The sequence below is a fragment of the Neovison vison genome, chromosome 3 (assembly GCF_020171115.1).
Source record: "Neovison vison isolate M4711 chromosome 3, ASM_NN_V1, whole genome shotgun sequence".
NCBI classification, from domain to species: domain Eukaryota; kingdom Metazoa; phylum Chordata; class Mammalia; order Carnivora; family Mustelidae; genus Neogale; species Neogale vison.
This window is the reverse complement of record NC_058093.1, coordinates 9,816,742-9,835,570: the sequence shown is the minus strand read 5'-3', so window position 1 is coordinate 9,835,570 and position 18,829 is coordinate 9,816,742. Positions and strand designations below refer to the sequence as shown.

At 41.4% G+C, this 18,829-nt stretch overlaps 1 protein-coding gene across 1 annotated transcript in view; it reads left to right on the top strand.

The window, feature by feature from the left end:
• RFTN2 (raftlin family member 2) overlaps window positions 1–9,521 on the top strand; it is a 70,470-nt gene extending 60,949 nt beyond the window's left edge. The window contains exon 9 of the mRNA XM_044241229.1: window positions 8,226–9,521. Within this exon, the coding sequence (XP_044097164.1) occupies window positions 8,226–8,480 (255 nt within the window). The 3' untranslated portion in view covers window positions 8,481–9,521. The remainder of the gene's footprint in view (window positions 1–8,225) is intronic.
• The last annotated feature ends 9,308 nt before the right edge of the window (window positions 9,522–18,829 follow it).

The following is an 18,829-nucleotide window of genomic DNA, read 5'->3' as shown; positions in this document are numbered from 1 at the left end:
GCATTTCTATACACTAACAATGAGACAGAAGAAAGAGAAATTAAGGAGTCAATCCCATGTACAATTATACCCAAAACCATAAGATACCTAGGAATAAACCTAACCAAAGAGGCAAAGGATCTACATTCAGAAAACTAGAAAACACTCATGAAAGAAATTGAGGAAGACCCAAAAATCGGAAAAATGTTCTAAGCTAACAGATCGGAAGAACAATTATTGTTTAAAATGTCAATGCTACTACACAGTCAATGCAATCCCTATCAAAATACCATCAACTTTTCTCACAGAACTGGAACAAACAATCCTAAAATTTGTATGGAACCAGAAAAGACCCTCAATAGCCAAAGAAATGTTGAAAAAGAAAACCAAAGCTAGTGGCTTCACATTGCCTGACTTCAAGCTCTATTACAAAGCTGTAATCATCAAGACAGTATGGCACTGGCACAAAAACAGACACACAGATCAGTGGAACAGAACAGAGAAGCCAGAAATGGACCTTCCACTCTATGGTCAACTAATCTTCAAGAGAGCAGAAAAGAATACCCAATGGAAAAAAAACCAGTCCTTCAACAAATAGTGTCGGAAAAATTGGACAGCCACATGCAGAAGAATGAAACTGGACTACTTTCTTACACCACACACAAAAATAGGCTCAAAATGGACAAAAGACCTAAATGTGAGAAAAGAATCCATCAAAATCTGAGAGGAGAACACAGGCAGCTAAGTCTGTGATCTCAGCCACAGCAATATCTTGCTCTACACATTTCCAAAGGCAAGGGAAACAAAGGCAAAAATGAACCACTGGGACCTCCTCAAGATAAAAAGCTTTTGCACAGCAAAGGCAATAGTCAACAAAACCAAAAGGCAACTAGCAGAATGGGAGAAGATATTTGCAAATGACATAACAGATAAAGGGCTAGAATCCAAAATCTATAAAGAACTCATTAAACTCCACATCCAAAGAACAAATAATCCCGTCAAGAAATGAACAGAAGACATGAACAGAAGTTTCTGCAAAGAAGACATCCAAAAGAACCACAGACACATGAAAAAATGCTCCACATCACTCGCCATCAGGGAAATACAAATCAAAATCACAATGAGATACCACCTCACACCAGTCAGAATGGCTAAAATTAATAACTCAGGAAACAACAGATCTTGGTGAGGATGCCGAGAAAAGGAAACCCTCTTACACTGTTGGTGGGAAGGCAAGCCTGTATAGCCACTCTGGAAAACAGTATGAGGTTCCTCAAAAAGTTTAAAATAGAGCTACCCTGTGACCCAGGAACTGCACTACTGGGTATTTACCCCAGAGATACAAATATAGTGTCTGGAGGGAAACCTGTACCCCAGTGTTTATAGCAGCATGTCCATAATAGCCCAACTATGGCAAGAGTCCAGATGTCCATTGACAGATGAATGGATAAGGAAGATATGGTAGATATAATATACAATTGATACTATTCAGTCATCAAAAAAATGAAATCTTGGCATTCATAATGATGTGGATGGAGCTAGAGGTTATTATGCTAAGTGAAATAACCCAGTGAAAGAAAGACAATCATCATATGTTCTCACTCATATATGGAATTTAAGAAACAAAACAGAGGATCATAGGGAAGGGAGGGAAAAATAAAACAAGTCTAAATGAGAGAGGGAGACTGGGAGCCTGGGTGGCTCAGTGGGTTAAACCTCTGCCTTCAGCTTGGGTCATGGTCTCAGGGTCCTGGGATTGAGCCCCGCATCGGGCTCTCTGCTCAGCAGGGAGCCTCTCCGGAGCTCTGCCTGCCTCTCTGCCTACTTGTGATCTCTCCCTCTCTGTCAAATAAATAAATAATCTTTTTTAAAAAAAGGGAGAGGGAGACAAATCATTAGAGACTCTTACTCATAGGAAACAAACTGATGGTTGCTGGCGGGGGGGAGTAGGGAATGGGGTAACTGGGGGATTGGCATTAAGGAGGGCACATGACATAATGAACACTGGTTATTATATAAGATTGATGAATCACTGAACTCTACTTCTGAAACTAATAATATATGTAAATCAATTCAATTTAAAAAACAATAAATCTCCCCCCACAAAAAAGAGACTGTCCTTGATAATGAAATTCTGATGAAGTAAGGCTATTAAGGGTTTTTAAAGTAAGGGTTAAAGCAATGTCCTTTCCATCTTGTTCCTTTTATCTATTCTTATTTTTCTTTTGGTGAGAGGCCTCTACATGAATTCAAGGATGTGACATGCAGTAGAATAAGAGATTCCCAACCAGGATTTTAACTCCAACTATTAAATGTTCCCAACTTTTTCTTCCAAGATTTTTTCTTCTAAGATCTTTGGAATTCAGAAAAGAATTTCAAGATTCTTTTTTGTTTCTTTTGAAGGCTCAAAACTAATCAAAAAATTTTATTACCTAAAAGTCAAATTCTTCAGCCCATTTCTCTTTGATAATTATATGAAAGTATTTAGTTCCCACTAACTCAGAGTAGAGTTTCCACTCAGTGGTGTTTTCAGGAGTAGAAAACAAAACATGAAAAGGATTCCAGGGGATGGGGTACGTGTGTGTGCGCGCACGCGCGCATGCGTGCTACACTCTCCAAGCCTCCATACCTTCATCTATAAAATATGGACAATGTTAGTACTTACCACAGGGTTGTGAGGGGGATTCAATTAGAATACATGTACAGAGCTTAGCACAATGGCTGGTCATATGAAATGTTGCTTTTGTTTTCAATAGAAACATTTTTCTTTCAATACTCGATAATTAAATGCTACAATAATTCTATGGAAAAAGTGAAGAAGAATCTAGAAATTCCTAATGACACTCCATTTTCTCCAACTAAAAATTACCTTCAGCTAGTATGCAGGAATGTAGTGTATTAATGTTTTTGATTATCAAAAAAAATACATATACATATACATGAAATATGGTAACATATTAACATGTTTAGAATTAGGTAATGAGTATATAGTGTTTGTTGTATTATCCTTTAAACTTTCTGTCTACTTGAAATTTTTCATAATTAGAAAGGTGGGGAAAATCAAGCTAAAAAGCATTAGTCATCAACAACTTTTTCATGTTATTAATTAGTAACTAACTAGTTACTAAGTACTATACCAAAAAGGCCCATACAGAATGATTTAATACAACAGAAGGGTCTCTCTCTCCCAATAGTCTAAAGATGGGCAGGACCTCCAGGGTAGGGCAAGGCTCTGCTTCATGACTGGTCAGCCCTGCTGCCCTCAACATTTGGCTTCTACCTCTGGACCCAGGGCTGGTCACAGTTGTTGCTATGTCCAGCCAGCAAGAAGGAAAGAGGAAATCCAGACATACTTCAAAAAACCCTTAAGTCACATATTTCTTCTCGCATCCCATTGACAGGAGGGTGACATTACCATGAGGGTCTGCCAGGGAGGCTGGGATATGCCATGTGGGCAACCACGGGCTGGTGCCACAGCGAAATAGCACATGGCCGGCCACAGAGTGCAAGGCAGCGGCAGGGAGGAGTCCCATTATTGAAAGAAGGAGAGAGTAGGGAGACATGAGCTTAATGTTAGTGGCGCCAATTTTAATTTATTTTCCTCCTTTAGAGCAGTTTTACATTCAAATAATATTCTTGTCTTTAAAATTTATCTCAAAAGAAATGATTGCAGGAGGTAAAGCCTTCTTGGGCACATCTGTGGAATCCTTTCTCTAACACAAACCTAGAAGTGAAGAAGCAGCAGCAGGAGAATGTTCTAAATTAGATCTTTTCCAAAGTAGCTATAATGAGGTCATAAAAATACTAAGAAATATTTAAGGTACACCTTAACTTCTTTCTTTACCTTACAGTGAGACGATTACTAAACTTTGTTCTTACTTTTTCAGTCATTTGAAGTTGATATGAAATTATCTGAAAATCACAAGGGTCATACTTTACTCATCAACTGTTAGTATCCTCAACTCAGGTCCATGTGAAATCAAATCAGGTGCCAGTGTAAGCAGAGGATGTCACGTGTCTCAAAGAGCATTAAGTAAAAATCAAGATAAAAGCATTTTGCTTTAATATTTAATGATGTTCTTCACCTAGGGAATGCTTTCCACTCAAAGCAAATGGGTTTTTCTTGGTATGAGCTGAAAGAGGAAGAGTGGTCCCTGCCGCCACAGGGCAAGGTTCAGGCTGGAAAACAGCTCTCTTCTAGGCCACCCATGCTATGACCTCTTGGTGTCCCTCCCTGGGCATGTAAGGGACAGAAACCCTTCTCAGACAGCCTATGTATGTAAGCGAATTTATTGACTTCTAGATGGGAAGGATACAGGCATAGCTCACAACATCAAAAAAGGGCTATAAGAAACCTCAGGTCCTGACTCAAGAGATTCAATGTTGCCGGGATGTTCTCCTTCATCTGTTTGTTTCATCTTCTATGTGCATATGTGCAGAGGCTTCTGATAAGTTGAGCATGGCCACTTCACCAAAAAGAGCTTCTTAGGGTGCCTGGGTAGCTCAGTCAGTAAGCATCCAACTCTTGATTTAGGCTCAGGTCATGATTTCAGGGTTCTGAGACTGAGCCCCCACTGGGCTCTATGCTGGGCATGGAGCACGTTTAAGATTCTCTCTCTCGGAGCACCTGGGTGGCTCAGTTGGTTGAGCATCCGCTTTCAGCTCAGGTCATGATCTCAGGGTCCTGGGGTCAAGTCCCATGTAAGGGAGTCTGCCTCTCCTTCTGCCTCTCCACTCTGCTTGTGCTCTTTCTCTCTCTCTCAAATAAATAAATAAAATCTTTTAAAAAAGAAGAAGAAGAAGAAAAAGAAAAGATTCTCTCCCTCTCCCTCTGTCCTTTCCCCACCCTCTTCTCTAAAAAAATAAAGAGCTTCTTTATCCTACAGTCCATCTAGAAATCCCAGGGAAGGACTCTGATTGGATCTGATTGGGCATGTGTCCACGCAGCAGCAGAGAAGAAGGTGGATGGGAAAGCTGGCTTTTCCTTCCCAGACTTGAATGATTTTGATAACCCCAAGCTGGGTGCCCCAGGAACAAGTTCTGTGAGCAAGCACGGGTTGTGTGTCTCCATATGTTTTCAAAAATCTTTCAGACTCTTCCAAGTGGTACTAGAGCTACATTTTGGCTTGCAGAGGCTTCCTGATCCCACCCCCCCAAGCCAGAGACACGCAGGGAAGACACGTCCTGAATGTCCACTCCGAGTTTTTACTGCTTTATAAACTGCATTCTTTCCTTTTTGTTTTTAAGACCCTTACAGTGAAAAATGGAAGCCAGAATCGTAGGATACCCTGAATTCAACTGACTTGTCATTGAGTCTCATATATTTGAAATGGGGCACCCATTTTTAGCAAATATTGACACTGATTCTCAAAAGTTAATAGATTTTTATTAAGAATGGCATTAGATCTGCATCCAGATCTTGGTATTTTCTCCAATTTTATAGTGAAAATATCAGAAAAAAAAAAAAAACCCGAAAAGTTACATGAATAAGCCTGGCCATGTATCATGGAAATTTGCTCCTTATTGACATAGAGAAATACTAAAAATAGAGTGCTGAGTTAAAAAGTGTGTTGTACACATCTATGTGTGCATAAGCAAATACATACATATTTACAGAAAGAACCAGTAAAATATGGCAAATTTTAACATTTTAAAAATTTAAATTTTATCTTTATCTGCAAGATAGGATTGTGGGTGGGTTTTGTTTTTCTGTTTTTGCCAGACTTTCTACACTGAACATGTATTATTTTTGTAACTGAAAGAAAATTATATTTGGGAAACACACAAATCTTTGACCTTAAATCTACTCATATTTTTGCAGCTGTGGGTGATATTGAGTTCGAAGAATGAGATAAGATACTTGAGATCTAGTTTGAGACCAATCATTCCCTGACCTTAGACAAATCCTGTCTTTCTTCTGGGCCTGCATCCTACCTCTATAGGATGACGAGTTATAGTAGATGATCTCTCAAGACTGGTCAGGCTCCTACATTCTAAATTATGAGAACATTGCAACTTGATCTGTTGGAAAAGCATTAGCTCAGGTGGAAAGTGGGGTAGGGGAGGCAATAGCATTGCTGAAGATGTATTTATTAAGATCATATGGTAAAAAAGTAAAAGTGTTCTGAAATATTTTTTAGACTTAGCATGCTAGGTATTGTCATCTTCTAATATTTGAAATTTACATTTGGTGGCTGCTTACTTATTAATACTTATCTAAAAGTAAATTACTATGAGTATCATATCATTCTGAATAACACCCACATTTTATTAAGAAAATTCTTCTTGACTATGTGAACTGGTTGACATACAATAAGGAATTTATTGCAGAATTTACGTTTGGCCCTGTTCCTGGTGAGAAAGGAAAGATCCAGGCAGCCAAGTGCTCCCAGGCATCCCTGCCTTCCTACTTTTCTCTCAGTCTGCACTGAGAGGTCATTCAAGAGTGAGCGTGCTCCTCCTGCGTGTGGGAGAGGGCTGGCCGTATTCATCAGCCCTCCCTGCAGCCGAGGCTGGATCCTCACTGACCAGCTCCCAGGGACCGAGAGAATGTGCCATTCTCGAACTCAACACCGAGGATAATAAAGCCGTCAGGTTCCACTTCTTGCATTAAATCCCATACTTCTGGCGTGAGAATCCAAAAGAAAAGGATCTGAGATCTGATATTTGCATTTGGTGAATACAATGGGGCCAATGGAGTGTCACAACACAGCCCTGTCTGATTGGGGACCGGGAAGGCTCTTGTTGAGGCAGGACCCACTCGTTGCCTTAAACTTCCCCAAGGCCTCCAGCAGCTCAGCCAAGAAAAAGAACTGTCGACGCGCCTTTCCGTGCAACACGCCGAGGGCTGCTGCTTCCCACACAAGCAACGTCACACGAGGTGGTTGCATTCCATGGTAGCCTAGTAAATCTAATTTAATAAGGCTTTTGTTTGCGTTGTATATTTGCCATGAAAACCAGCAGACCATACTTTCGTATTTTACACACTACAGTTCAACAAACCTATGGGTTAACAGAGTTTTCTCAGACCAGCCTGGGCATCTGACTTCTACATTTTTTTCCTAAGTTTTATACGTTGTACCTCTTGCATTTAGGAAAATACAGTCCTAGGTCCTAACAGATGAACGAACTTCCAAGAAATAAACTCTGTAAATTGGGACATAGCTATGCTTTTTTATTTATCTTTTTAAATTTTATCTTTATCTTTTTCTGTTTATCCTTGTTCAGACTTTGTGCCTAAGAGGATGTGATCATATTCTTTTTTTTTTTTAAGATTTTATTTATTTATTTGGCAGACAGAGATCACAGGTAGGCAGAGAGGCAGGCAGAGAGAGAGAGGGAAGCAGGCTCCCTGCTGAGCAGAGAGCGCGATGCGGGACTCGATCCCGGGATCCTGAGATCATGACCTGAGCCGAAGGCAGAGGTTTAACCCACTGAGCCACCCAGGCGCCCCGGACGTGATCAGATTGTAATACGTGCCGTCATCAGGATTAAAGATGCCGTCGTAGGGGAATCTCAGCAGGACCCGGAACATCCACTTGTTAAGTTGCTCCCATTCTCTCCCCGAGATTTCCTTTTATTGACTTGGATCCCTGACTTTGACTTGTTCCCTTGGCAAAGACCATGTCCTGCTCACTCTGAACTGCACCAGGGACCCTGGCGGCCTCCGTGAGTATTTCCCGGCCAACACGCGCACAGTTTCCCCGAGAGTCCGCAGACCGAGCTGCTCCCGCCGCGTCGGGCCGGAGCGAGCTGCCGCAGGACCGGGAGAGACGCGGCTGCGCGACCCGGGAAGACCCTCCGGCCACTCTGCGGTATCAACGCGGGCGGAATCTCGGTGGCTCCGCGGCGCCGTCCGCGTCCTCGGGACCGGGCGGGAGGCGGCCGCGCCGCGCTCTTCTGCTGTCCGGCTCCTGACCGACGCCAAGAAGAAAACCGGGACTTGCATGTGTTTTTACCCTGTTTTGTTCCCCAGCGTAGGGTCTCGGCAGGTGTCTCCCCCGCGGGACCCCTGAGGGCGCAGACACGCGCGCAGCCGACCCGTCGAGGAGCAAAGGCCGCGCGGGCAGCTGCCGGTCTCCCCTGGGCCGGGGGGTGACGGTGGCGCGGAGCTGGTCCTGCGGGACGAGCGGGATTTTGAAGGGAAGCGCGGAAAGGGCATTTTGGCAGCGCGGGGTCTGTGCTAGGGCGGGAGGCCGGGAAAGGCCCGGCTTCTCACCTCCGGCGGCCCGTCTCTTGTGTTGCAGAGGAGAGGCAGCCGGCACGCGAAGGGGGAGGACCGGAGCCGAGCCACCGGCAGGAGCGTCGGGTCGGACACGGCCGCGTCGCCGCCGGCCGAGAGCAGAAACCTGCCCGAGGAGCGCCTCGCGTCTCCGTCGAGGGAGCGCTGGGCCGGCGAGCGCGGGCCGGTCCCGCACGGCGGCGGCGACAGCGCGCTGCGGGAGCTGGACGACGGCCAGTTTGACCAGGAGGACGCAGTGACTCAAGTCACTTGTATGTGACCGACGACGTCACGCCGCAGAAGGCCTGTAAATAAGTATTCCAGTAATCGACTTTATTATATCACTTGACCTGCGTTTATGTAATACCTTCGACTGTTCCAGACTCAGGCTTTCCTCTAATCTGCATAAACTTTGGTTCAACCTCAGACAAGGAAACATAACCAACATATCTGTAAATTTAGAATCATGTTTACACACTTCTCTCAACTAAAACATCTGTTTAAACAGATGTTTCATTAGGTTATTAACCAATAATCTACTTCAGTTTCTCATGAATGTTACAGGATGTACTTTTCGTTCAGTTCCTGGAGAGAAAACTAAATAGATCAACCAGTATTTCACCTAATTAGAAAGTTCTCAGGAAGTCAGAATCTTGCTTAAGGTAAAAAGCAGTCTCTCTCTCTCTCTCTCTCTCGAAATCCCTCTCTCTCTTTCGCATACCTGTATAGGGAAAATTAATGAAATACTTATTTCCTGAACATAACAATTAATCCAAATTTTGTCTTTTAGTGATGATATGTATATAAAAAGCAAGCTCCCATTTGTTAAAATTTCTTCAAAAACATCATTTTGTACGTCTTTGCTTTTAAAGAAAGGGTCACCAAGTTACCAACCCTGTACTGACTCATTGAGCTTAAATTTTATTGCTTCTAATGGCCTAGATATAGAGCAAAGCAGCCTTCCTCAAAATACAATATGAAAAGAACCCATAATCTCAAGATTTAAAAACTTTAGTAGAATGAAATAATTTTCTTCATCTTAAATTGCAAGAATAAAAAGGTGCTCAGAGTCCATGTGTATGGAGACCCATCTCTTCTATCTCTGCGTTTCTTGCTCTGCCTTGCCCAGTCTTTCCTAAAGATTAAAATTCTACATCATAGAGGATTTTCATCTATGTATGAAAGGCTTACTTTGAAATGTGGGAATCTTCAAGTGAAGTACAACTGACTTTGCCATGGATGAATGCAGCCTATTATCTATTTTTATTAGCATTGGTGTTGACATTATAAGATAATTTGAATAATAAAATGTCATTTGTTACTGGGCTATCATTTTTTTATCACAAATGCTCGTAATATGCTTTGTACGTATGATGGATGATTATTACATGTTATCAAATATAAAGTATGACTAAACTGGGAAGATCTCCATGAATTGTTGACCAGATCAACATGGAATTACTCTACTTCTACCATGCAGAAGCATTACCTCTGTAAGTATAAATGAGCTGAAGATCATTTTGCTTAGTATTATTCCATGGAAATAGCTATCAACAATATCTGTAGAAATGGGTTTTTTTGTTTTGATTTTCAGATGAACTTGAGTCCCATATTCAAGAGTTGGTGAGTTCTGGGTAGAAACAAACATTACTTCTGGAGCCCACAGAGTGCCATGAGTTATGAAGCACAGAGAATGTTCTCAGAAAGGTCAGTGATTCCAATACCAAGATCTAAAAGAGACTCCTGTGTCATTTTGCCACCACACAGAAGGGATTTCAAGTATTAAAAACAGAGATAGAAATTTATATTTCTAATTTAAAGGAAAACTAGGGAATCTATCAATCACTTAATTTTTAAAAATTTGTGTTAAGCATCTTTTTTTTACAGTTTGCTTTTAATCTAAATGTTATTTCTTCTTGTTAAAAAAAACTTAATATGAAAATTTAGCAGTTATATCCCCAAAACCTATTTTATAAGCATTTACTCTAACAACTACCCTTAAGTTACATGGCAAAACTGTATTACTGTGAATAAATAATGACCAAGTGGTTCTAGAGCATCTTAAATATATATAAGTAGCTCCAAGTCTATTTAAAAAAAAAAAAAAAAAAGATAACAAAACTTGGACTTTATATGCCCAGGGAGTTAAATGTGACCAATGATTATCTGCCAACTGTATATTTAGTTCTTTTCATAACACTATGTAATTCTAGGGGCCCTAGCAAGTGAACATATGAATTAATAACACCTATAAATTATAACAAAAAAGTATTAGGATCATAAATGTGGGTGTCAAGTTCTGCCATTCTCCTCTGTGCAGTATCTCCAGGACTTCTGGGTTCTTAAAGACCAGCTGTTAGTTCCTTCCCATTTGAATTGAAGGTCACCCTCTTATCTTCCATGGGAAGCATTTAACACCTACTCCCCAGAGAAACTGCCTCTGAGCTGATGAGCAGCTCTAGCAATGTCACAGCCATTCTCTTCAGTGTTAAATAAATGAACAGATAAACGGGCTTTCAAGAATCTTCAGGGGAACCTGGGTGGCTCAGTGGGTTAAGCCTCTGCCTTCAGCTCAGGTCATGATCTCAGGGTTCTGGGATCGAGTCCTACATCGGGCTCTCTGCTCGGCAGGGAGCCTGCTTCCTCCTCGCTTTCTCTCTGCTTGCCTCTCTGCCTACCTGTGATCTATCTCTCTCTGTCAAATAAATAAAATCTTTAAAAAAAAAAAAAAAGAATCTTCAGACACCCATACAAGCGGGAGGCAGAGGTGTAGTCAACCCAAACCACAGCTATCGTCAAGTTATTCATCAGGAGCAAGTGTTTATATATTTGAATATAAATGTACCAGAAGCGGTTTCATTTCTTTCATCCTGGGAGAGCTGAGAAACGGTCTCATTTTCCTAGCCTTTCCCCATGACCTTGACTCCTCACCACCATGCCTTCTGGGCCCGAAGGACTGTGGCTCTTTCAGCATCAGGCTAAAAAGGATTTCCTTCTCCCAGATCCTCAGGACCCCAGAGTACCCCTGTATGGAAAGCCTAATCAGTGGAGAATTCACATGGAATATGTGTTAACAACGGAGAGCGTCTGTCACTAAACATGTGAAATCAATTTACCAGCAGGTATATAGGAAAGCTGACTAAATGCCAACCATCAGAATTTGGGCCACATCCATTTACGTAACATTCCTTGTGGCTATTTACTATACCTTGAGAGTGAAATTTATTTGTGCAATTACCTAAAGTTTATAGAGCCAGTTCTGACAGGTTCTAAGATGGCGCTTGGTAAAGCTTAGGTAAAACTCTAAAATAATGAGCCCGGTTTCTGATATGGTCATAAATCCACTCCAAAAATGGATTCCAAAAATGTTTTGACCGTTCATATCATTGTATGTATAAGTATTAAGATGATTCTTGGTAGGCTTGTACAAGCAGCATTTTTAGTTGGAAGCAATAGAAGTTGACCTTGGCTCATTCTGCATTAAAGCAGTTTATTTCAAAAGATATCTAGAATTGGACTTCATCAAAATTTAAAACTTCTGTTCATTAAACTCAGTTTTAGAAATGAAAAAGGAAGCAACAGACTGGGAGAAATGTGTTTGCAAAATACATACCTGACAAAAGATTCGTATCTAGAATATATAAATGGCTCTTGTAAATCAATAACAAAAAGACCCAGTACCCAATTATAAATGGGCAAAAGGCTTACACACTTAATGAAAGAAAATAGAGACTTCTGCTTCCAGAAAGATGGAGTAGATTCCTCCCATGAAGTATGTATATCTAAAAATCCTGAACATTATATATAAAAAACAAACACAAGATGACCAGTGTCAAGTTCCTTGGTTTTATTTTTCCTCACATATCTCAGACTTGAGACCTGAAGAAGCCAGCAATCTAGAAACGCCCATGTTGCAGATCAAAGCACCCTGACAAAAGCCTAGCAGGACAGCAAATATTCAGACAATAGCCACTCTACTCCAAACTCCAATAAAACCTGTGACCTCACCCCTACCTATAAACAGTGTGGACTGAACGGGAAGCATGGATTTCCACCCTCACAGGTCTATATGAAGGGGCCCCAATACCTTGGCTAGGGTGATGTCCGAGAAAGGCAAGCAGGAAACCCTGCTGGCCAGTAAGAGCCCCCCAACCTTATCCCAAAGTGTTAGTGGAGATCATGTAGGAAGCTTGGACTTCACTCCCATCCAGTAACCGTGAGGTGTGTCTCTCTCTCCCCATTGTGGTGGCCTCAGAGGAGGCTTCGTGCAGAGTCAGGACTTTAGCTATTGTTCAGTGGTAATGAGGCCAGTTCCACAGAGGCGTCATCAGGGACGATGTATGCAACTGGAACTCCCAACCCTGCACAGGCCAGCAGTGGAGACGAGTACCCACATCAGGCATCAACAGAGGTTGAGTGGGGAACTTGGTTTTCTACCCCTACTCAGCACCGAGCAAGCAGTACCCCGTTTCCCACACTTGCGTCGGGTCAGAAAAAGCTAGATGATACAGAAGGTATATACGAGATCTAGAATCTCATAATATAAAAATATCCAGTTTCAGGAGACAATTATCCCTCACCACCAAGAACTAGAAAGATCCCAAGCTAAATGAAAAAAGACAAAAAATAAAGGCTAACAGTACAGAGACATCAGAATTAACTTTAAAAATGTTTGGAGCACCTACGATGAAAAATGCTTCAACAAACAATTATGAATGTGCTTAAAACAACTGAAAAAAAAAATAGAAAGCATCAGCGAAGAAATAGAGGATATAAAGAAGAACCAAATGGAAATTTTAGAGCTGAGAGTTGCGTACCAAAATAAAAAGCTCAGTGGATGGGCTCAGCACAGAATGAAGAAGACAAAAAAAGGGGGGGGTTCGGGGTGGGGGTAATCTATGAACTGAAAGAGCAATAGAAATGACTCGATCTGAACAACAGAGAGAACTAGATTAAAAAAAAAAGACCAACCCCTTCAGGGTTTTGGACTGTAACGAAACAACAAAGGTGTAATATTCACATCATTAGAGTTCTGGGGGTTGTGGGGGGAGTATTGGAGGAAGGGAATCAGGTGGCTGAAAATTCCCAAATCTGGTCAGAGACAAACTAAGTTTCAAGAAGGTGAAACCAGTCTTCGATGTTGAAAATCAGAGTAGTGGCTGCTTATGGGGTTGGGGCGGTGGACCGGAGGTGACTGTTAACTTGGCTCACCCAGGCTGCTGTAACAGAATACCACAGACCAGTGGCTTTTAAACAATAGAAATCTGCTTCTCACGGTTCTGGAGGTTCAAAGTCCAAGATCAAGGTGTTGGCAGATTCAGAGTCTGGAAAACTCTGCTTCCTTATTCATAGATGGCTATCGTCTTTTTTTTTTTTTTAACCTAAACTCAGTTTAATAGTGTATTATTAGTTTCAGAGGTAGAATTAAGTGATTCATCACTTGCATATAACACACAATGCTCTTACCTCAAGTGCCCTCCTCAAGTGCCCTCCAAGTGTCTATCACCCAGTTACCCCATCCCCGACTTCCCCTCCAGCAATCCTCTGTTTATTTCCTTTAACTAAGGGTCCCTTATGGTTTGTTCCCCTCTCTGATTTTGTATTCCTTTTCCTTCCCTTCCCCTGTGTTCGCCTGTTTTGTTTCTTAAATTCCACATGAGTGAAATAAGATGATATTTCTTTTTCTCAGACTAATTTATTTCACTTAGCATAATACCCTCTAGTTCCATCCATGTCCTTGAAAATGGCAAGATTTCATTTTTTGATGGCTGAATAATATTCCATTGTATATTATTACCACATCTTCTTTATCCATTCATCTGTCAATGGACATCTGGGCTCTTTCTACAATTTGGCTATTGTGGACACTGCTGCTATAAATATTGTGCAGGTGCCCCTCTGAAAGACTATGTTTGTATCCTTTGGATAATTCGTATTGCATTTGTTGGGCCATAAGGTAGATCTATTTTCAAATTTTTGAGGAACCTCATACTGTTTTCCAGAGTGGCTATACCGGCTTGCCTTCCCACCAACAGTGTAAAAGGGTTCCCCTTTCTCGGCATTCTCACGAACATCTGTTATTTCCAGAGTTGTTAATTTCAGCCATTCTGCCTGGTGTGAGGTGGTATCTCATTGTGGTTTTGATTTGTATTTCCCTGATGCCGAGTAATGTGGAGCATTTCTTCATGTGTCTGTTGGCCTTTTGGATATCTTTAGAGAAATGTCTGTTCATGTCTTCTGCCCATTTCTTGACAGGATTATTTGTTCTTTGGGTGTTGAGTTTGGTAAGTTCCTTATAGATTTTGGGTACTAGACCTTTATCTGTTATGTCATTTGTGAATATCTTCTCCCATTCTGTTGGTTGCCTTTTGGTTTTGTTGACTGTTGTCTTTACTGTGCAAAAGCTTTTTATCTTGAGGAGGTCCCAGTGGTTCATTTTTGCCTTTGTTTCCCTTGCCTTTGGAAACCGCATGGCCAAGATCACAGACTTAGCTGTGTTCTCCTCTCAGATTCTGATGGATTCCTTTCTCATCTTTAGGTCTTTTGTCCATTTTGAGCCTATTTTTGTGTGTGGTGTAAGAAAGTAGTCCAGTTTCATTCTTCTGCATGTGAGTGTCCAATTTCCAACACCATTTGTTGAAGAGACTGTCTTTTTTCCATTGGGCATTCTTTCCTACTTTGTCAAAGATTAGTTGACCATAGAGCGGAGGGTCCATTTCTGGCTTCTCTGTTCTGTTCCATTGATCTATGTGTCTGTTTTTGTGCCAGTGCCATAGTGTCTTGACGATTACAGCTTTGTAATAGTAATAGAGCTTGAAGTCAGGCAATGTGATGCCACCGGCTTTGGTTTTCTTTTTCAACATTTCTTTGACTATTCAGGGTCTTTTCTAGTCCATACAAATTTTAGGATTGTTTGTTCCAGTTCTGTGAAAAAAAATTTGATGGTATTTTGATAGGGATTGCATTGACTGTGTAGATTGCTTTAGTAGCATAGACATTTAAACAATAATTGTTCTTTCAATCTGTTAGCATAGAACATCTTCCCAATTTTTTTTAGAAGATTTTATTTATTTATTTATTTATCTTTTTTTTTTCCTAATTTATTTATTTTCAGAAAAACAGTATTCATTATTTTTTCACCACACCCAGTGCTCCATGCAAGCCGTGCCCTCTATAATACCCACCACCTGGTACTCCAACCTCCCACCCCCCCGCCACTTCAAACCCCTCAGATTGTTTTTCAGAGTCCATAGTCTCTCATGGTTCACCTCCCCTTCCAATTTACCCAAATTCCCTTCTCCTCTCTAACGCCCCTTGTCCTCCATGCTATTGGTTATGCTCCACAAATAAGTGAAACCATATGATAATTGACTCTCTCTGCTTGACTTATTTCACTCAGCATAATCTCTTCCAGTCCCGTCCATGTTGCTACAAAAGTTGGGTATTCATCCTTTCTGATGGAGCCATAATACTCCATAGTGTATATGGACCACATCTTCCTTATCCATTCATCCGTTGAAGGGCATCTTGGTTCTTTCCATAGTTTGGCGACCGTGGCCATTGATGCTATAAACATTGGGGTACAGATGGCCCTTCTTTTCACAACATCTGTGTCTTTGGGGTAAATACCCAGGAGTGCAATTGCAGGGTCATAGGGAAGCTCTATTTTTAATTTCTTGAGGAATCTCTACACTGTTCTCCAAAGAGGCTGCACCAACCTGCATTCCCACCAACAGAGATCACAAGTAGGCAGAGAGGCAGGCAGAGAGAGAGGAAGGGAGGCAGGCTCCCTGCTAGGCAGAGAAACCGATGCGGAGCTCGATCCCAGGACCCTGAGGTCATGACCTGTGCCGAAGGCAGAGGCTTTAACCCACTGAGCCACCCAGGCGCCCCCATCTTCCCAATTTTTTTGTGTCTTCCTCAACTACTTTCATGAGTGTTCTATAGCTTTCTGAGTGCATAACCTTTGCCTCTTTGATTAGGTTTATTCCTAGGTATCTTCCAGTTTTGGGTGTAGTTGTAAATGGGATTGACTCCTTAATTTCTCTTTCTTCTGTCTCATTGTTAGTGTATAGAAATGTAACAGATTTCTGTGCACTGATTTTATATCCTATCACTTTGCTGAATTCCTGTATGAGTTCTAGCAAATTTTGCGTGGAGTCTTTTGGGTTTTCCACATAGAGTATCATGTCATCTGTGAAGAATGAGAGTTTGACTTCTTCTTTGCTGATCTGAATGCCATTTCTTTTTGTTATCTGATTGCTGAAGGTAGGACTTTCAGTACTATGTTGAACAACAGTAGATAGCTGTCTTCTTGGCATAACTTCACATGGTGGAAGGGGCAAGGGAGCCCTCAGACTCTCTTCAGTATGGGCATAAAGCCCATTCATAAGGGCTCCATCTCATGATGTAACAAACTACCAAAGGCCCACCTCTCAACACATCACACTGAGGATTTCAACATTTGAACTTTGGGGGGACATAGCCATTCAGTATATAGCAGCTATAAAAACACACAGGGGAACTTTCTGGGGTGACAAATGTTCTGTATCTTTATTTTCTTGAAACCCAAATAAAGGGTTGAAATGACACAAGTGTATGCAATTGTCAAAAACCCATTGAACTATATACTTACGATAGGTACATTTTATTATGTGTAAATTACGTCTTATTAGAAGAAATACTGATTGGAGAACTTACAGAGTTGTCAGGAGGACTAGAAAACTAAGCTCAATGTTAAGCTTCCAGGACAACGTGCAAACCTACACAAGAGAACAAGCCTGTTGAAGCACCAAGGGCCATTGTTGGGACTCTTACTGTCCAGATCACAGCTGTAACCTTTTTTGGGATTTTGCATCCCCTAAACCCAAATGTTTCTCCTGCCATCCTTTTTGGCAAAACGACTGCCCTTTGTTCAACATTCTTCCTCTCCTGACTCACTTGTGAATCAGCATCTCACATGGGTGAGCCTGTGCTCAACTTGGGGATGAGTCTTCTGGGTTCTACTGAATTAAGAATATGAGTATTTTAGGTACTGGGCAGGCGGCATTCATCAGGCTCAATTTCCCAATTATAGCACTCATGTTTATTTATGGTGTCAAGTCAAACTTTGATTGGACCGTAAGCAAAAGATCAAAAGTTACTATCAACAATAATGGAACAAACCAACATCCTGTGATTCCTGATATATGCTGAGAAGGACACAATATCATTTGTGGCTCTCCTGGCAAAAAAAAAAAAAAAAAAAGCACAGCCTGAATAAAATCATTAGGAAATGCTAGATGAACCCAAACGTTCTATAAAACAACCGACCTACATAGCTTTAAAAATGTCCAGGTCATGGGGCACCTGGGTGACTCCGAGGGTTAAAGCCTCTGCTTTTGGCTCAGGTCATGATCCCAGGGTTCTGGGATTGAGCCCCGCATCAGCCTCTCTGCTCAGTGGGGAGCCTGCTTCCCCCCTCTCTTCTCTGCCTGCCTCTCTGCCTTTGTGATCTGGTTGTCAAAGAAATACATAAGATCTTAAAAAAAAAAATGTCCAGGTCATGAAAGACAAAGTACATGAAATATAATAGGAACTCTTGACAACAAACTACAATCCATGACCTTGGACTACATCCTAGATGGAGAGGAGGGTGGCTTTCGTGTCAACAGGAAGTTATATAACATAACTAGGACTATGGCCTGCTGATTAGATTATAATATTGTATAGGGGCGCCTGGGTGGCTTAGTAGGTTAAGCCGCTGCCTTCGGCTCAGGTCATGATCTCAGGGTCCTGGGATCGAGTCCCGCATCGGGCTCTCTGCTCAGCGGGGAGCCCGCTTCCCTCTCTCTCTCTCTGCCTGCCTCTCCATCTACTTGTGATTTCTCTCTGTCACATAAATAAATAAAATCTAAAAAAAAAAAAAAAAGATTATAATATTGTATCAATGTTAAATTTCTTTTTTTAATTTTTTAAAAGATTTTATTTATCAGAGAGAGGGAGAATGAGAGCAAGCGCAAGCAGGAGGAACAGTAGGCAGAGGAAGAAGCAGACTCCCTGTCAAGCAAGGAGTCCAATGTGGGACTCCATCTGAGGACTCTGGGATCATGACCTGAGCCAAAGGCAGACGCTTAACTAACTGAGCCACCCAGGCGCCCCTCCATGTTAAGTTTCTTGATTTTGGTTACAGTACTGTGGCTATGTAAAAAAATGTCTTACAAAATATACACAAAAATATTTAGACACAAAGGGACTAATGTCTGGCACTTAACTCTCAAATGGTTCAGAAAATTAAACGTGTATATGTATCTATATGGAGAGACAGACAGACAAATAGAAAATTTGATAAAGCAAATGTGGCAAAACGTAAACAACTGGTAAATCTAGATAAAGTGTATATGACACTTCCTTTTTTTTAAAGTAAATTTTACACCCAACATGGGACTCAAACACATGACCCTAAGATCAAGAGTGTCCGACTCCACTGACTGACCGAGCCCGCCAGCTACGCTAAGACAGTTTTGGGTTTTTTGACAGCTCCTTTCACTCTTCTGGCAACTTCTTTGTAAGTCTGAAATTCTATCAAATAAAAAGTTTCAAAAAAAAAAAAAAAAGTTCACCAGTCAGCCAGAAAACATGACATATGTT